Source organism: Amblyomma americanum, chromosome 9 (assembly GCF_052857255.1).
Source record: "Amblyomma americanum isolate KBUSLIRL-KWMA chromosome 9, ASM5285725v1, whole genome shotgun sequence".
Classification (NCBI taxonomy): domain Eukaryota; kingdom Metazoa; phylum Arthropoda; class Arachnida; order Ixodida; family Ixodidae; genus Amblyomma; species Amblyomma americanum.
Window position 1 is genome coordinate 96,480,805 of NC_135505.1, and position 18,571 is coordinate 96,499,375.

General features: G+C 42.1%; 1 protein-coding gene across 1 annotated transcript in view; it reads right to left on the bottom strand.

The window, feature by feature from the left end:
* Positions 1 to 3,260: 3,260 nt before the first annotated feature.
* LOC144103821 (peroxidase-like) overlaps positions 3,261 to 18,571 on the bottom strand; it is a 32,912-nt gene continuing 17,601 nt past the window's right edge. The window contains exons 9-17 of the mRNA XM_077636522.1: positions 16,790 to 16,891; positions 15,806 to 15,904; positions 13,467 to 13,664; positions 11,204 to 11,340; positions 10,154 to 10,321; positions 8,820 to 9,022; positions 7,168 to 7,337; positions 4,004 to 4,106; positions 3,261 to 3,913 (exon numbers count right to left, since the gene is read on the bottom strand). Coding sequence (XP_077492648.1) covers positions 3,832 to 3,913; positions 4,004 to 4,106; positions 7,168 to 7,337; positions 8,820 to 9,022; positions 10,154 to 10,321; positions 11,204 to 11,340; positions 13,467 to 13,664; positions 15,806 to 15,904; positions 16,790 to 16,891 — 1,262 coding nt within the window. The 3' untranslated portion in view covers positions 3,261 to 3,831. The remainder of the gene's footprint in view (positions 3,914 to 4,003; positions 4,107 to 7,167; positions 7,338 to 8,819; positions 9,023 to 10,153; positions 10,322 to 11,203; positions 11,341 to 13,466; positions 13,665 to 15,805; positions 15,905 to 16,789; positions 16,892 to 18,571) is intronic.

The window sequence follows — 18,571 nt, forward strand, 5'->3', positions numbered from 1 at the left end:
CAACCAGTCGCCTATCTGTGATAGCTCAAATGTTAGTTATCAGAAATTCGTTAACTAGCTTACTACTTAAAACAATCCATATGCTTTCCGGTGTCCGCCAACTCTGGTAGCCATACTGGTAGTCTTTCTCAGAACACCTGGTATAATTACTACTCTATGTTACCGACATGACGGGTTCAAAGGAACTATAAAGACACTGCTGTCTTTAGTGTTCCTCTCAAATTTATATCTTATCTGACGAGGAGGCGCACTCTGAAAAGAGAGGAAAGTGCGCTCGTTTTTTATTTGCCGCTAATACCTATATTGCAACTCAGTTCTCTGCGATTAAAGATTGTATTCAACATTTAAGTGCGGGACGCTTATAAATCTGCGAGCGCATCCCGAGGCCGCTGTAAAATTAGAAAGCAATAGGTACAATAGTTGAGTTACTCGTTTTCATTCTGCCCGCAGGAATTAAATGAACAGCAAGCTTAATTGCATGCAATAAAGGATGTGCCTACTGTGATTTCAATGGTACAGGCTGACATCAATAAGTGATAATTGCAGCGATCATATCGTCCGCTCTCTAACCGCATCTGCACTTCTTGCTGACTCCATGAGAGGGTATGCCGGAGAATCGTGTTTTGTTAAGAAACGCGATTGTGTGGTTACCCGCTGGGGCACCTTTTCGAGATTCTTGCTTTTAAATATGCGTACGGGAAGATTTGTTCTCATGTTACGGTGTCAGTCACGAGCACCAAAATTTTATATGTTGGATTGTTCAGCGTAGGCCCTACTAAAGGTTCCTATAATTAGTTTTACATTTCGATGCCAGCCAGGACACGCTGTCTTCTTACGCCTCTGCCGAACCACATTATTGCGAAAGAATAGTAAAAATGTCTGGAATATAGCGCATATACTCTAAGGTGCAGTGAAGATGTTACGTGGTCCAGGCGGGAACGACGCGAGAACGCCCGGGCACCGCACACAGGTCAAGAGCACAAGGCGGCCCGCACAGAGCACCAGGCACAGAGCACCGAATCCCAGAGCACGCGCGCCTCCAAGAGTCTTCATTCATCTCTTCTTCTATCCGTTGCAATATTTTGACAGTTTTTGGTTAAGTGTAAGGAATATTTCTCCCCGTAATGAGGGTTCGATGCTCCTTATGATGTGCATGAATTGTAGGGAAAAGCCGTTGCTTCCTTTATTAAATCTCAGAAAGTAAAAAAAAAATGATAAGCAAACACGTCTTTTTCGGCCAACTAGGCAAAAACATTTTAATGCTGCAGGCATAAATAGTCATCTTTCTAATTCATCACCTTCCTACTGAATATTCTCTGCCTTTGAATACGAACTGCCAATAGTGACCCGTGCTGGTACGGTCACCAGTGTTGTCTTTTTTTTCTAGCCGTTACTTGTGCAGCACTGATTTCGTATATATTATTACCCCTTATGAAATAAAAGGAAACAATGGGCTAGAGTTTAGTAAATTCTTCAAGAAAACCCTCATTATGTTGCCAACAGAATATTTATGGCTGGAGAGTGCATTGAGGCAGATGCAGCTTCCTAATCTGAGAGTTCATAAAAGGGTAAAAGGAAAAAAGTAAATCATTTTAGTGCATCTTCGTCTTCAAGTAGTTTTTCCTCACACTCTGTAAAGTGGAGTTCTAGAATGCAGTGTTACCGCTTTTCTCCCCGGTTGACAGACATCTAAGGGCTTTGGTGTGGTGGCAGCAGAGACTTGTACGCTGGCTACGAGATGCGTGCAAGAGATAGTTTTTAAATTCCAGACGCTGTTTGGTAAGAAACCAAGGCTTTAGTTTGATAGGATGAAATAAAACCGATAAAATTTCCAACACCTGTTTTGCGGAAATTTTCTCTTTGTAAGTCTTTACTTCATTGTACCTCATGTTGACAAATCTGATGGTTGAAAATAAATGAAAACTAAATTTACTTACTGCTACGAACGCATGGAACACGCGGAAAAAATCAAATACGTTTCAATTTGCATTTCGGCAAAAATGCCGCCGAACTAGAAGAGGTATGATTGAAAATTGAAGATTTGAGTCACCGAGCATGTCGCTGCGAAATGAACTGTTTCATTCCTGAATATGGTTAGTAAAAAAAAATCGGCAAGCAATTTTGAGAAAGCAAATGGTCGATGGGCTCCTTATCTCAGAAAGCTCGCCCTTTCGAAAGATCCCTGGGACAGCGTACATTACGTACAGCAGCTATAGGTGAGCGCATCTAAAATAATCTTTATATTGTTTCCTTGTAGATGAATTGGCTCCAACAAGACTGTCCTCGAAAAATCTCTGCGACTGATAGTATGCTTCGACCAAAATTATTTCAAGTCATTGACAGCCGGGCTGCGCGCTTTTTCGTCCTTTTTGCACAGGATCAGTGAAGAAGATCAAGGATCTGTTCTTATCTTGTGCTGTGATTCCCTTCACTTACCTGGTAGCCAGCGCTACTTATTTCATCACCAAGATTCTTAGTGCGATTTCTCGGCTTTTCCATCACTGGTAATCAGCTTCTTACCAGTCGGTTGAAGTCACCATGAAGATAACCACGTCAAATTTTTTTCATTACAAAAATCGGTTGTTTCACTTTTTCTGGTCATTATGTTTCTTCTTTCGATATGAAACGTGCATTATAGCTGGAATTATTGAAAACTAAACAGGAATCGTTATGGTTTCTTTTTTCACATTTAAATATTTGACGACTTTAGAATCGGCTATGTGATCGCTGACTAAAAGTGAACGGAGGAATAGTTTAATTTAAAGATCCGTGCGAAGTCTCCAGTTTCCGGCAACGTCATTTTATTGTAAAATCTATTCTTAGTGCCGATACAAGTGTTTCATTTTGCGTTCTTGTATAGCTAATACAATCTAATTTTACCACAACATAGCCTCCTTCCCACTGGAATGTGGTAATACATAGATACACATCAACATCTGTTTATCCTCAGTGTCATTTTATGATGAGCAGAATGCGGAATTTACCTCTGTGTTGAGCGTATGGTGCCATCTTGCTCCTTTGGAACAGGCTCAGTCAGTAAGAACAGGAGCAAATTATTGAACAAACACACTTTACGAAGCATTAATCATTTCTCAGAGGTATCATGCAAAAAAGAAAAGAATCTCTTACGCGATCGTTGGCAGATCGTTTAAAAGCGTTACCATTTTCTCTTGCTGCTAATTACTTGTACCTCTGCGGTAAGATAATAATGTGAGAGCGTTAAACTATTAGTACCTACATATGCTTTATTGGCCATATTCATAGACCGCTGGTAGTCTTCGTACTACTCTTGGCGCAACGACGCAGTGGTATTAAGAGAACCGCCATTTCTATGGCAGGTGCCTGTTTCAAGCACATACACTGGTCCAGCTTCTCAGCACCAGGTTGTTCTTTCCGAGCAGCCTGTCACGACAAATCGTTATTTTAACTGCGGCAGTTTTCTCACAATGCGGTGGGCATGTTGCTACCTGCAGTGAGAGGCAGGTTGTGATGACGTCATAAGGTTCGCACCGTGCCACGTGTCACGCTTCACAATTGTCGCCATTTCCCGTTTCTCATTGCCTTCTAATACTAGCACTATACTATGCAATACAAGTTACCCCTACCCAAGACTTTTGCGTTGCCCTCACGCATGAAAACTTGAATGTCCTGCACAGTGATATTCATAAAATGGCGTTTTTTTTATTATCGATGGTTGGACTAACAACAAGGGATATTTACAGTGGATTTCAAATTTTATGGCGTAGACTGTGAAAAGGTCAGGAGGTCACGTTCGTGTAGACAGGAACGCGAGGTGGGGTCGAAAACTTCCGACCGGAATGGGGCACGAAATCACGTCCAGACTGGTTCATTCTGCCAGTTGTCCAGGTCCACATGCTGGATGTCTTCGCCGTCACAGTCCACCTTTGGATTCCTTCAGAGTGGAAGAATATTATGTTATTAGAACATAAGAGCTGCCCTGAGTGATGCAAAAAAAAAAAAGATTAGCTCCTGCAGCACTTACCAGCTGCTTTCACGAATCATGACGAGCGGCTGCACAAACTTGAGGTTCGAGTTGTCACAAAGAAGACGAGCCAGGCTGGCTTTTCGTATTTCCTCAATTTGCACTGCGAGGTACAAGGCAAAACTTGTGTGAACACAGGACCCTATATCTTTACACAGGGTGTAAGTGTTGTCACGCCAGGCTAAATGTTTTGGATGGCATTCAGTTTTCTACCATAGTGGCCGAGTATCGACGATGTTAAACATTTCTTTCTCTTTACTTATTAATACTGTAAAGGTGCTTCGGTCAGCGCTTCGGCGGCGGCGAAACAGAGTCCCCGATCTGTCAGGGTCAGCAGGATCTCGGTCTGAGCGATGGCAGTGCGGCCAGGCTAATGCCCTTCTTCAGAGTGCCAATACTGCCTTGTTGCAACAAGCAGGCTTATTACAGCAAAAATTATAGGTTGACTAACTGCAGATTTACCAGAGCCCACGCATCGATTTTTCTAAAACGTGTCTTCTCCATAGGCTGGCTAAAATTGTCCGTGAAAACTATAACGCGAAGGACATCCGCTGGAGCTTATGCGGTGTTTATTCTTATGTTAGTGCTGCCCACATACACAATTTTTATACGCGTTATGTCTTCATTCAGTGCTGCATATTCTTAGTATATAACTTCATGTATAAAAAGATGCATGTTTGCCATCGTGGAGTGCATGCTGGCATAGGTACATGATCCTTATCAGTGTTGTTCGATTCAGCATTCGCCGATGGTATACCTCACGTCTACTGGGTTTCTTTGCTAAGAACTCAATATTCCACTGAGATACGAACGCATTTCAGTTAATCACTTACCTCCCTTATGCGCACCCGTCTGGTACTAGTCGCATTTCTCACTTTTTTCTCATGTCCATGCAGCTACTGTGTCGCGATGTCACAAAGTGTTATCTTTGCATACTCATTGCAGATCATTTCGTTTCCTATAGTGGGTTCAATACACGTCTGCGCAATTTTGCAGTGCACCACTAAAATGCTCCGCCAAAATTACGCTCATAGGTTGATGGCGGCAAAAACTTGAAGCGCTAACTTTGATAGGTTCAGAGAGCCCATATTAAGGCTCTATTCTATTCTTCTGTATAAGCTCGAATCTTTCGGTATTACTGGCCCACCTTTAAATCTTATTCACAGCTACTTGTCTAACAGGCCTAAAGTAGTGTATCTTAATGACCAATTCTCTTCTACTAAAGTAATTAACTGTGGCGTTCCCCAAGGCTCTATACTAGGCCCATTGTTGTTCTTAATATTTATTAATGATCTACCTAATGTACTTACCAACTGTAACTGTTTGTTATATGCTGATGACACGACCATCTACTCATCACAGAAATCGCTTACCGCACTTCAAGACACACTTAACACTGATTTTAACAATGTGTATTCCTGGTGCACTGATAATAAACTTCAAATCAATCCCTGAAAAACAACCTTTGTACTATTTCATATATCACAAACGTCAATTTCTTCTCCAATAACTGTCTCGTTAAATACTTATGTTATACCGACATCTGATACTGTTAAATTTCTGGGTATTACTCTCGACAAACACCTTAAGGTCAATCGCCATGCCAACTCGCTAATAAAAAAGGTTTCATTTGGCATCCGCATTATCATTAAAACACGCGCATTCTTCCACCCTCATATTATTAGATCGTTGTATCATGCTTATATTAACAGTCATTTATCATACTGTTGATCTTCATGGGGTAATACATAGCCATTCATCTCACACAACTTCAACGTCTTCAAAATCAGGCAATAAAATTAATGACCTTTAGCTCATTCCGCTGCCATTCTTTACCTATCTGTCAACGTCTTAACGTTTTACCCATTCAACAGTTGTTCTATCATAAGTTATCACTCATAACATTTCGTCTCTTTCATCGTGAAATAACCTTAGACAGTCTTCCTTTTGATAACCTCATGAACAAAAATAATACTAGGTTTTAAGAACGCTATAACCTTCTATTACCTAAAATGAGATATAACTATGGTAAATTTACACTTCGTTTCTATGGTATTTCACTTTGGAATCGCATCCCTGTTAATATTAAGTCATCTCTTTCATTGCAGTTTTTTAAACACAATATGAAGAGAATACTGTTAGCAGAACCATCTTTTCATTTGTCATAAATACATTTATCAAATTTTCTTTACATTATTTCTGTTATTGTATCGTTAGGCTTCATGTTTCTGTAAAACACTTTGTATTTTTCTTTGTTCGTAATATGCAAAAGAGCCAAATTTTTATTACAGATTACTAGATATTCCTGCTTATGATTATTTATTGTGATATTACTGTATAACGCTGTTTTTAGTATATATCTAATTGTCTTCTATTTATTTGCACTTGTTCCCTATGAATTGTATTTCTTGACACGTTTTTTTTTCTCTTTTTTTGTTTTGTTTGTTTGTTCGCCCTCTACTTGCTGCTCTAATACTCTTATGCACCCACTAATGATAGGAGGTCCCCCTGGTAGTTTCTCACTCTGGGAACTCCTGATGCTGTATATAATATGTAAGCCCGTTTCTTGTACATGCAATAACAATAAACTTGAACTAATCTGGGGCATCAGAATTCAGCAGGCCTTACACTTTAAGTGCTACGCTGGTGCGCGCTACATTTGCTAGTCAAATTTACGACGAATGTTTAACCGATATTGATATTAGGTAATCTGGAAATTTTACGCAGCATAGGTCGCAGTAAAAACAGGCCACATGGAAAAACTAAATGCTTCTACGGGATAGGCTGTGGTCCGTCTCAGGCGTAGAATGGACGGCAATGATGCCTTAATTCCGGGAATAATGATTATCTCCTTTCGCCAATTCTTCTTCATTTCAATGATTTAAATCTTTGAAATGTGGTTTTATCGCCTTCCGTAGCTTATAAAATGAGAATTGATTCATTAGATAGCAGATAGCTTGTTCTTTAGTGAGAAATAATAATTATTGCAAATTGCGCTATTCCAATGATAACTGCAGCGCTTCATCTTTATTGCCGCTATATTGTTGTGGTGATTTTAGGCTCTCCTATGTATTTTCACTATACACCTCGATCAATACCTTTTAGATTAAAAACTAAACAAAAAGAAACAAGAAAACCTCGAACACAGTCGCGGTCTCACTGACCTTCATTCAGGGACGACTCGAGGCCTCCGTTCTCGTACCAGAAGCGGTCGCCGTTCTTCAGCCTGCGGAACTGCTCGCCGATGCTGCAGGCGAACGTGGGACCCAGCGTTCCTCCGGCTATTGGCCGCTCGTTAACACCGGCGGCGAACAAGTCGATGTCGTCCGGGTGCCTGTGGTACAGAACACAGGTTATGGATAGCTAACAAAACGGCAGAAAAATTAAGTAGTGGTCGGTTATCAAAATGGGATTACAAGATACCATTATATAAATGTAGGCTGGGTATAACTATCATGCACTCGTGCACATATACTAAACCTTCGCAACACATTTGCAGTTGCATTACATAGCCACCAGGCTACCGCCAAAATATGTCGGGCATGCAGTCTTCTCAACCCTATGTCACGTGCCACCACGTATTTCAAGCACGGAAAGGTACATGCTTCGTGATATTAGATAAATTGTCCTCATTTATGAGACGTACGCGAGGACCGAATGAACGTATTGGCTTATTTGCAGTTAAAAAATAAAAATGAATGAATGAATGAATGAATGAATGAATGAATGAATAAATGAATGAATGAATGAATGAATGAATGAATGAAAGAAACTGTCACGGCTCATGATTCGAGGTTAGGACAAAGGAGCGCTGCGCTTCCTTTTCTTGAAGTCACCATCAGGAAGCCATCTGGATAAATATTCTCATTTCGCTGTGACCACTTGATGCCAAGAAGAACCGTCTTACCGTTAAGTATGAAAGAATATTTTATACTGTGTAAAGGTTGGTTGAGTTGTTCGCAGCTGTTACGTTAACAATAACGAGAGAAAACAACTCGGAAGAAGACAATGACAACCTTTTAAGGCAGCAATGCTCTCCTTTATACGAGTAAAATTTTTCTTTGAATTTTTCCGCAGCAGTTGATCGTAGTAATAGTTTTTAACTATTTTTTCATGTAAGCAAAAACGCTTATTCACGTCGCGTTGGTATCACTACAATAACAAATTGTAAAAGGCAGTACGCGACCCACTTCAATGAGCTACCTGTGCAAAAGTGTTGATATTTCGGAACTCGAAGAAATGGGGAGGCTAAACATATTTTCCTCGTATAGTTTTTCAAACAAAGTTGTGGTCATTTTTTATGCTTACACTTCTATAGGTATGACTGTGAGCATATGACCGGAGTGAAATGATGGAAAATGTCTCAGCACCTCCATCTTTCTCTATTAAAAGACCAGAAATAACAACTTTGCCGCATTTTTCAGTTCCTGGAAGCACACTACTCACTAAGTGACTGCTTGTGTATGCTTGAGGTTGCTGGCGTGTTCGAGAAACGAGTAACGCGAAAAAAAGATGCGAATACCAAATTCTGGGCAAACCGAGTAATTAGGCTATCATGGCATATTTTTTATGTTTTCTTCGGTAAAGAAAGGGCTGTTATTACGACCAGCACCTCTTCCGCAATGAGAAAACGAAGGTTCTCTCTTTTGAGCAGTATCTAGGATCCTGAGCGGCAAGTAAATTCTTTAGCAGAGCTATCTAGCAGATAATACGTTTAATGCAGAGTCACTTTAAAATTATTGATTGTACACATATCGGTCCCAGACTTCCAAATTATTGTTTCTGCCGGCCTTGAAATATCAAGTGGTAAGCTTACTTGTACACTTGTGCGAAAGATTGAGCCGCCTGAGGGGACATAACATCCGCCAGCTGCGAGAAGTCGGTGATGCGTGACATGCCGCAGAATTCCCGCCAGTCATTGTAGCTGGGGATGCCGTGGTCGCGGCCACGCTGCACGTTGAACGCCGCCAGATCCGCACCGAAACCGAAACCCGGTGGCTCGAAAAGATGGTTGGTCAACTGCGAGAGAGGCAGGCAAGTGAAAAGGGCGCTGTTGCAGGGTTCGTAATACATTGTTGGGCCACTGGCTTATAAAAAGGGGACGACAACTCCATGCGCAATGCATACCCCAAACACAATATTAAAAAGAAAAAAAAGCTTTTAGACATAGCTTTTGCTCACGTATACGCTTTAACGTTTGATCTTAATTCCCGGAAAAACCTGATATCGCCCATTAATCTCATGTTTCATCATAGTTTCATTCTCTAACGGTTTCTAATGATCTCTTATATTCCATCCCATTGATTTTGTTACGCTTCGACTCATTTCTTCCTATTGCATATGTCTCCCCATTTCATCTTTGTTCTTCTTACCCCACCGTATTTATTCCCTTGCTTCACTAAGTTTCCTTGCACTTCAGTTCAGCTTATATTTGCTTTTTCCTTCCTCTTTCATTATTCCCACCAGGGGCTGCAACATGTTTAAATACCTAAGCTAATAATATTTTTTTTAAGATTATCATCGCGGCACTGCCAATATGAACCGTGAGAAATTTTAGGTTAACTTCGAAATTGTAAAAAACGGCCCCGATTCTCTCGATGACTTAAGTGCATTCGGGTGGACCATCTACGCTTCCTACTCACTGAACAAGCCGGAGGTTTTTGTAGTGAGTTTGTGCTAATTATTTCTGTTTCCTAACGATAATGCCTGCTTCCGATGGCGCAATTGAAGGTTTACATACCTTCACGCCCGGCCTTAGGCCGCAGACAGCAGCTGAAGGACACTTTACAGAAATAAAAAAATCTGAGCATCTGCAGACTAAAGACATTAAAGAGGCAAGACCCTTTCTAGAGAGCTGTATGGAATGCCATCTGCCTAAGATGCGGAAAAATAGATTTTCTAGATAGTCAGCTTTGTTTGCGTCTACTGTATGACTCTTGCGTGGTCCCTGTGTTAGTCCTTGGAAAATTAAAAAAAAACCCTATATGCTCGAATAGATCATAATTCTAAATCTAGATCTGACACCATTACGCCCTTCTTTCAAGTCTTACTTAAGATTCCCTACTTATCAGTGCTGAATCTGCTCGGTTCGTTGAAGTTTTGTATCATTTGAAGGGTAGGTGTAGCTACCAACTGGCTCATCGTGCGTACTTGCTCAGACATGAAGCCGTCGTAACTCTGTGATGGCTGGCTGATGAGGCCGCGGTAGAACCTGTCGAGGTTATCCGGCTGCACCAGTTCAGCAGGGTTGAAAAACTGCGTCGCCAGAGGTAGCCGCTTGTGCACCGAGCCGTCCTCGTTGATGAGGTCAATATTGCCCTGCAGCCAGGAAAGTTTGCAGATTTTAATATCAGATAGGTGTGCCGGCATCGATACAACATTCATATCTTGGTACACTGTTATTCCTCGGTACTTTCTTGATGTGTGCTGAAGTTCAATTACTGATTTCATTTGAAGGGCACGATCGCAAATAAAGGCAGCACGGTGGACCTTCTAAGAACACTACACCGAAGTTACACGCAATTGTACGCGGGAAAGGGACATAGAGTTTGCGTCTGACACGCAGCAGGATCGCGGGAGAGCTGCAGGAGCATTAATGCTTCCAGAAGTGCGAAAAAAAAGCGTAGCGGCCGCTACTGAGAGGACAGTCGATTCGAAGCAAAAAAGTATGCAATGCTAAACAGGAGGCCAAGTCGGGAATCTTGTTTTCATTTTATTCGAGATATGCTTGCCGTTTCACTGCATACTCGTCAAATATAAGCTGTGATCATTACAATTTTATCGCGAATGTTGTTACAAATCCTTGTATAGGTCATCTATGCTCACTTCGTTTTATACGCAATGGCTTCATTTCAGATTTCTGGCGTTCGAGAAAAACATTTTAAGAATGAATTTGAAGCGAAAAATGAGGCGGCAAAGCAGGTTTCGTGATTTACTTAGAAATACGAAGGGGCACTTCTGCTTCGGGACTCCAGTGGCTAAGTCGTAGGAATGCTGTACACGGGTGGACGGAAGGCATAATTTAAAGGCGCTGAAATTCGAAGCCCTCTGTACAGTTATTTTGGCGAACGTAGAATAGTTTTCCACAGGTCCGCGGTTCACAGCGAAATGCTGCTTCCTTGGCAGGTAACAACCCACGAACCGCAAGGGACTAACTCATGCGACGGCCTCTCTATCTTTTCGTGGCGTTCATTTACTCACCTGCACCAGGGAGTGTCCGTACCGGTACGAGGCTGTTGCGAAGACGTTGACGATGCCGGCATTGAGCTGCGGGTCGTAACTTCCACTGTACCCGGAAGGTGTCAGCAGGAGGTCGAACTCTTTCATTAGATCGCGACCTGCAATCGATGCCCGTGAGTTCATGTTCAGTAGCAAAAACGTACTGACCGCCTTATTTACCCATCTGCGCAAGAAACAAATGTTTTGCTCAACTCAGATTAAAATATAATAATCGGCTCGACAGAAAAAAAAAAATCTTTGTTCAGGAGGCTGCCAAGAAATATGGCGACAGGATGGGATGTTCAGTCACTAGTTCGAGAGGCACAGCTGACCACGCGGAATAACACTGTGCAGTACCATCCGTAAAATGCACAAGCGGAATTTAGCCTTCTTTTAACTCTGTATAGATTAGCTGAAAATTTTATGTCGTGACAGAGAATAATTTCTGGTCTTCTTGACTTAGTTAAGTTTACTACAACGACATAGCTCAGTCTTAATGGGCTGTAACCATTTTCCTATTTACTGTTGAAGTAAGACGGTTATGCATCCTCATATCGGCCCGAAATTCAGTTTTACCTTCCACATTCAATGCAGCGTAAGTTAGGCGTATAAAGGCAGATTCTAAACATGCGACCACAATGGCTTGTCATTAAACCGAATGTAGTACACTGCATTGATCCGAAAAACATTATTTTATTCGCCAGAGGAGTATTCAATGGAAAACAAGAGCGTGGAGACAGCAAGATGAAGAAAGTGGACACAAGCGTAGGCTAAACTAGTGAGTGTGGATATTTCAAACAACAGCTTAGATATTGTGTGTGGCCTGGCTCATCTGCTGATACAGCAGCCAATGCTATTTCAACCGCAGAAGTTGAGAGAAGCTTTCGTCGCCCTGTATGCATTTCTCCGAGAGTGAAATTTTCTTGCAAGAAAGAATGCTCGAGTCGGTGCATGAAGGGCAGAATAACGTAGCCATATTTTCTAAAACAAGCAGGATGCCAACCACATTGCAAAAGAAAATGCAGTGCTTTTATCCGCGGAGTAGCTGCGTGCTTCTGATCCCAAGATTCGGCTCTGATGATTGACATGGACAATAAGCACATGACATACGTCACCAATATTACTCAGCTCCATCTTTTTACCCAGCGCTGCAGCCCGCGTCACATACGCCACGGTACCAGGCGCTCGATGAATTGCCGCTTCAAAACTGTGTGTCGATAAAGCAATTCACAGTTAGCAATTCCCTGGCCGACGTCCCGATTCCCGACAGAGCCAGGCTAGTCTTGGTCGAAGTATCTTTCATTCTATCTAATAATTTGCTGTAGTAACATCCGCTTTGATGCGCGCCGTAGCAGGTGTTGTAGTTGCTTTGATTAGCCTGAGACTTTCTATCAAGCAATTTAGCTACCCACCATTTTGTTGTATCATCAATTTAAAACCGTTTTTCAGCCCGTCCGTTATGAAATAAGGAAAAAAAATCCCTCCTAATGCGACGTTTTACTGTCGAATACTAATATTGAATAGCGCAAAAAAAATTAATTTAGCCTAGTCGACCAATCACAAAAATTTCGTCGAGACTCATGCCGACTTATTCTGGATCTTTTTTTTTCTTTTTACCACCAATATGCAGTCCAGCACCTTCGTTTGCAGATTTGAATTAGAAAAAAACTAGCCAGGTGGCCGATGACCGCTCTTAAACCTGAGTTAATTGAATGAAACCGGATGATAACTCGTGTCGGTTTATTGATATCTAAAACATCATCTGAAACCTCTGGCAGGCTTATGGGGTCTGCTTTAAGTGATCAAGACAATTTTAAAGTTTGCTTATATTATTCATATTGGCGTTTTTGGGACGATTCTACAGATCAGCTTATTTGTTTTTTTCTTCACCTTTGGTTTAGGCTTTGTGGTAACAAAAATTAAGTGTTCAATATCACACTCATAGAAGTATGCCGCTGGTGATCTGCTTGTTTTGAAAAAACCTAAAATATTTCTGGCTCTGCTTTCGCGTTATAACTTTTATTCCAAATATATCTGAAAGACGCGTAAAAGAGTCTAATTTTGCGCTGCGTGATATACTGTAACCGGATGTCCTTTATACAATTACCCTATAGCGCTGCTGTAGTGGAGGGATAAAAAGGTTACTTACTCGACTTGCTAATCTGTTCCCAAATATGTGCATAGTCGGGTTTGCCTGCCAGTGAAAAAACAATTGCTCTACATGAGCGCTTGAAATGCGACTCACCGAGCAGTATCGGTAAGTACTCGTTGTAGGTGATGTGCTGGAACTCTGCGGCCACAATGCGCCTGGCCTCCTGATAAAGGATCTCGTCTTTCCAGCCCGGGTTTAGGCGCAGCAGCTCGGCAGCCACGCGGTTGTGCTCCCGCATCCACAGCGTGTGCATGGCCGTCAGACCGACTTGCTCGTTGACGCGGGCGTCACCTGTGAGTAACGAAGAGTGCAAAATTGTGTGATTTTAAAGCTCGAAACTGTCAAAACAAGTGCCTCTCGAACGTAAAGCGTGTCACAGAAATGTCTGGAAAATTGCCGACCATGCAAAGGCACAAGACAAAAAAAAAGGGAACACAAACAGGCAGCTCTTCATACATCGAAGGTATGCAGCTTTGAGACTTGGCGGTTGAGGTGCTTCCTTATTTTGAGAATGTGGGCACAGCCATTTTTCCTGCTATCCATCGTTTTTAGATGGAGTGCTAAATAATAAGAACGTACTAAATTAATTAAACGAAACACTTTATATATACTCAGTCTTTCAAAAGAGGTGTTCTGACAGCTGGACTAGAGCTGTACAGTATTGTGCGTTTTTATCGTGAAGACTCAAAAATTTCCCCGCCTCAACCGCTGGCTCATTTGCGATGAAACTGCACACAGAGCTTGCGTATTATGGTAACTTTTGAATCTAGCAAGTTTGACAACGGTACTTACTTAGTTCAGCCGTGCATGATGCAAAAACGTAATCGCCTACGTTGATATCGGCGAGCCAAAACCCGCAAATGACGTTTCTTTTGCATAAGAGCGCCAGTGGCGCCATCTGTTTTCGCTGTGGAAAACGTCACGAGAAGGCCGCCGAGGCGAACGTTGGATGAAGCGCTGGCCCTTTGAAAATGCCCTTCCGGCTGTTTCGTCTGCTTCAACTGAAGCGCTTACAACATTTTCGGCAAATTGAGCGGAAAGAAATTTTCACAACAACTGATTTAACGAGGCTTTACCTTTCAAAGAATATTGTTTACACCTCTCACCTCGACCTTGGTGTGACGCTTTCTACTGCAGAGAAAAGATGGCGCCACTGCCGCCCTTCAGCGAAAAAACGTCGTTTGCGGGTTTTGGTTCGCCGATCCGTACGTAGACGATTATGTTTTCGCATCATGCACGGCTCAACTAAGTAAGTACCGTTGTCAAACTTGCTCCGATACAAAAGTTACCATAATACGCAAGCTTTGTGTGCAGTTTCACCGCAAATGAGCCAGCGGTTGAGGTGGGAAAATTTTTTAGTCATCACGCTAAAAACGCACAATACTGCATATCTACAATGCGAGAAGTCAGGCAAAAAAAATTAAACGGGGCACTTCAGCAACTTATGCACGAATAATGCGAAAGTACTGCTATTCGATTCCACTATATTCCAAATAATTCATAATTTTAGTCAAATTAATGTAATTTATTCGACTGCTTGGTAGTTGGTGGAGTTGAAAGTAAAAGTACACTTTTATTTCTTAACATTTGGTATTTAAGCATATTTGATGACGCCACACCGTTGCTGCCAATCGCGAGTTTTGTGACGCAGCAACTTTCTGGACGACATGGGTTTACCTTTCGATGAATCAGGTCATGCTTTCCGTTTAGTCAAAAAATATTTCTTTGCTTGGCGGTTGTCATCCAACGCTCTTGTCACCCAACGGAGGGTTCAGTGACAAGTCTTCGCATCTTTTGTTATGGGATAACCTTGATATTTTGATTGTGAATTGCATCTACATCAAGATTTTATTGTTGACGTTTCCTCCTATTACAGCAGAAAACATTTCTTTCCTAATGCAAATGATAAATCAAAGACAGCTTTTAATTAATATTATTTCAGCTGAATAAATACCTGCAAGGCAGGATTTTGCAATATTTTCTCTCCTGCCCGGAGATTAATCTAGTTGTCGGGACTATAGAACGTATAGAACCATACTATCTTTTGCTCATTAGACACAGACATGAGTGCCACCAGAAAGTCAAAAAGGAAAAAAAATATTCCTTTGTTTAGGAGAGGCGGTTTCCTCGACATGTATATCGCATGCCTGGTCTTTTAAGTGTAGAACATTGTGTTAACATGCATAACATGCAGGCTCCAGTATTTATGAGCAATGATAAGACTACTCCGGTAAATCAAACACATTATTCTTAGTGCAAGCCACAGTAAAGAGCGCCGTCTAAGGATGGGTATCGCAACAATGGCAGAGGGCTGTAGCGGATTAAGTGCCGTGAATTTACAGCGAACCCCTGTGACGGCATTACAAATGACGGGCGAAGGTCAGGCGATTACAGTATTTTTATACTGACCATGTTGCCAGAACAATCCATACCTCCTCGGAAGCAAACGCTGTCTCCGATGCACGCCTGGACCCCTTCAGGCTGCTGTGGCAGCATCTCATTATCGCTGAAGAAGGTGGAGGCCAGGCGACCTGAAAAATGTCGCAGAACATTCCTCCTCATAAAGGTATGTTACTTGAAAAAAGCTTCAAACAATTTGTCTTCGCTCTATAAGGGCAACAGGAATTCCATCGTTAATGTTTCACACCGGCAGAATCCCACGTCACCTCCACACGCCGCAATTGCCATGGCCTATCCGAGCCAATTTTCCCAAGCCCCCTACCACTATCATTTCTCACTATCGCTCCCCCCTTTATTTTCCCTATCCCTGTTCTTTTATTCCCGCTAGTCGCAGCTCAGGTGCTTCAGGTTCGACGGCAGATGCCCCGGCTAGCAACATATTTTCCTTCCAATGTAATTTTATTAATAAATAGCCACTAACAACAACAATAGCATACGGGCGCTTTTGAAATGAATGCGTACCACACTTCCATTGGACTTTCTTAGCAATACCAAAATCGCGCACCTCCGCAAGACCGACGAGAGGATTATATATATACCTACATCATCTCCAGTTACACGGTCGTTATCTGCTATACTACGCTCAGTGCGTAAGAATTAACTGTCTGTTTTATTCATCTTAGCATAAAATTAGCTCGGTTGGTCATCACTGTCCGCATTATTTATCTTGGAGAGGTATGTTTCACGCTCCAGACTTCCGTTTTGAGAACATTCCCACGGGTTTTGTTCTTTTTTTACAGACACTATTCACATTCTTTGTGTCAATATTTGAAAAACTTTGTATTTATTTTTTGCGGTCGGGTTATCGGTTCGATTTTACGCTCATTGCTGACCTCCAAACTATGCTCCACTAAGTGGCTGCATTTCGCTCGCTATGGCTTTAAAGAAATTAACAGGAAAAGATGCACACGTAGGATTTATGCAGGCTGCTTAATAGGTCGCTTAGGGGTACGTACCATCTGTAAAGCTGCGCAGAGCCCTGGCTTCATCCTCTGTGGAGCCGTATATGGCAGACCCGTCCAGGTACGCAGTAAGTTGGTTAAGTTGCTCACGTGGTCCTGCAAAAGAGAAAAACACAGGGCGGGGGGGGGGAGGGGGGGGGGGGTTCAGGCAGACTACAATAGAAGCAAAAAATTTATGCGAAGACTCTTCCCATGAAAGCAAACGAAGAAAAAAAACAGTATAAATAGCTGCTGTTGCTTTCATCGCCACTGTCGTCAATACCTTAACAAATTTTTGTGCCCGGGTGGTAAACAATTCTGTGCCGGCCTTCACGACTATTTCGTGCGTTCCCAAGAAATGTTTGCGTGGTTTACAACCATACATAAACATTTGTCCGCAAAGTTACGAGATAGATTTATTTTCTTCTCTAGAAATGGTTCCCCAAAACAAATGTTGATGCGTATGTGTAGGGCCATCTTTTCGGGCTAACCTGAGCTATTTATGTTAATTGCTGTGGCAGCCGGTAGATGGCACTACATGTAGAAAAATACGTTGTCACTAGTGGCCAGCGCATTCTGCTGTGGGTGAAGGAGGAGAGATCGACGTCCACTTCGAACAGCATGAAAACTATATAATTCTCTGTGAAGCTTGGCAAGACATAAGCTCCTTCGTGACGCTTACGGCAACGAGACATTATCGCGAGCGCGAGTTTCCGAGTGGCACGAGAGGTTCGTTTCAGGGAGGACGTCGGTCGAAGAAGACACAAGGCAGGGGTGCCCTTAAACCTCACGGAATGAAAAAAAAAACGTGGCTCGGATCAGGGAATTCGTAGAGCAAGACCGCACCGCACCATAACAGTCTGCATGCTGTCAGGTGCTCTCGACATTATTAAGACAACATGCCACCAAATTTTGCGTGAGAACTTGGGGAAACGAAAGCTGAATTCCAGACTTGTCCCGTACTCCCTCACACAAGACCACAAGGACACGCAGACATTAGTCAGCGCTGATTAGACCTCCGAGGCAGAGAAGGATGCTGCAATCGCCAACAGCTTTGTTGCTGAAGACGAAACATGGTGTTTTCAATGGGTCATGACGAAATATCAGTGAACATCATTAAGGACAACATTCATATTTTGTGCCTTCCACTGGAAAAAATATTTAATCAGGCTTTTTTATCGGGTATCTATCCTGAAATGCTCAATATTGGGAGAGTTGTACCGATCTACAAAAACGACAATGCCAATGATGTAGAACATTACCGCCCAATCACCATACTGAGTTGCATTAATACGCTCTTCGAAAAACTAATAGCTAAGAGAATACAGGATTTTGTTGAAAAATATGGCATCTTAGCCAGAGAACAGCATGGCTTCCGCAGAGGTCATTCTACAGGCACAGCAGTACACTCAGCAACAGAAATAATTAACCGGGCTTTAAATTCAAACAAGATTATTATAGGCATATTCCTTGACATTAGAAAAGCATTCGACACTGTTAAACATGACATTTTGTTACAGAAACTTGAAAGTTATGGATTTCGAGGACCAGCCAGCAATTTTTTCCGTAGCTACCTAACTAACCGCATGCAATTCGTGCAAACCTCAGATCAAAGATCTTCAATGGGGGAAGTTAGGACAGGAGTTCCGCAAAGGTCAGTACTTGGCCCCCTGCTTTTTTCCCTCTTTATAAATGATTTTCCTCGTTTCATTGAGCATGGACAAGCAGTCATGTACGCAGATGACACAGCTCTACTATTACCTCATCAGTCGGCAGAAAAGGCTGAATCACTTGCAA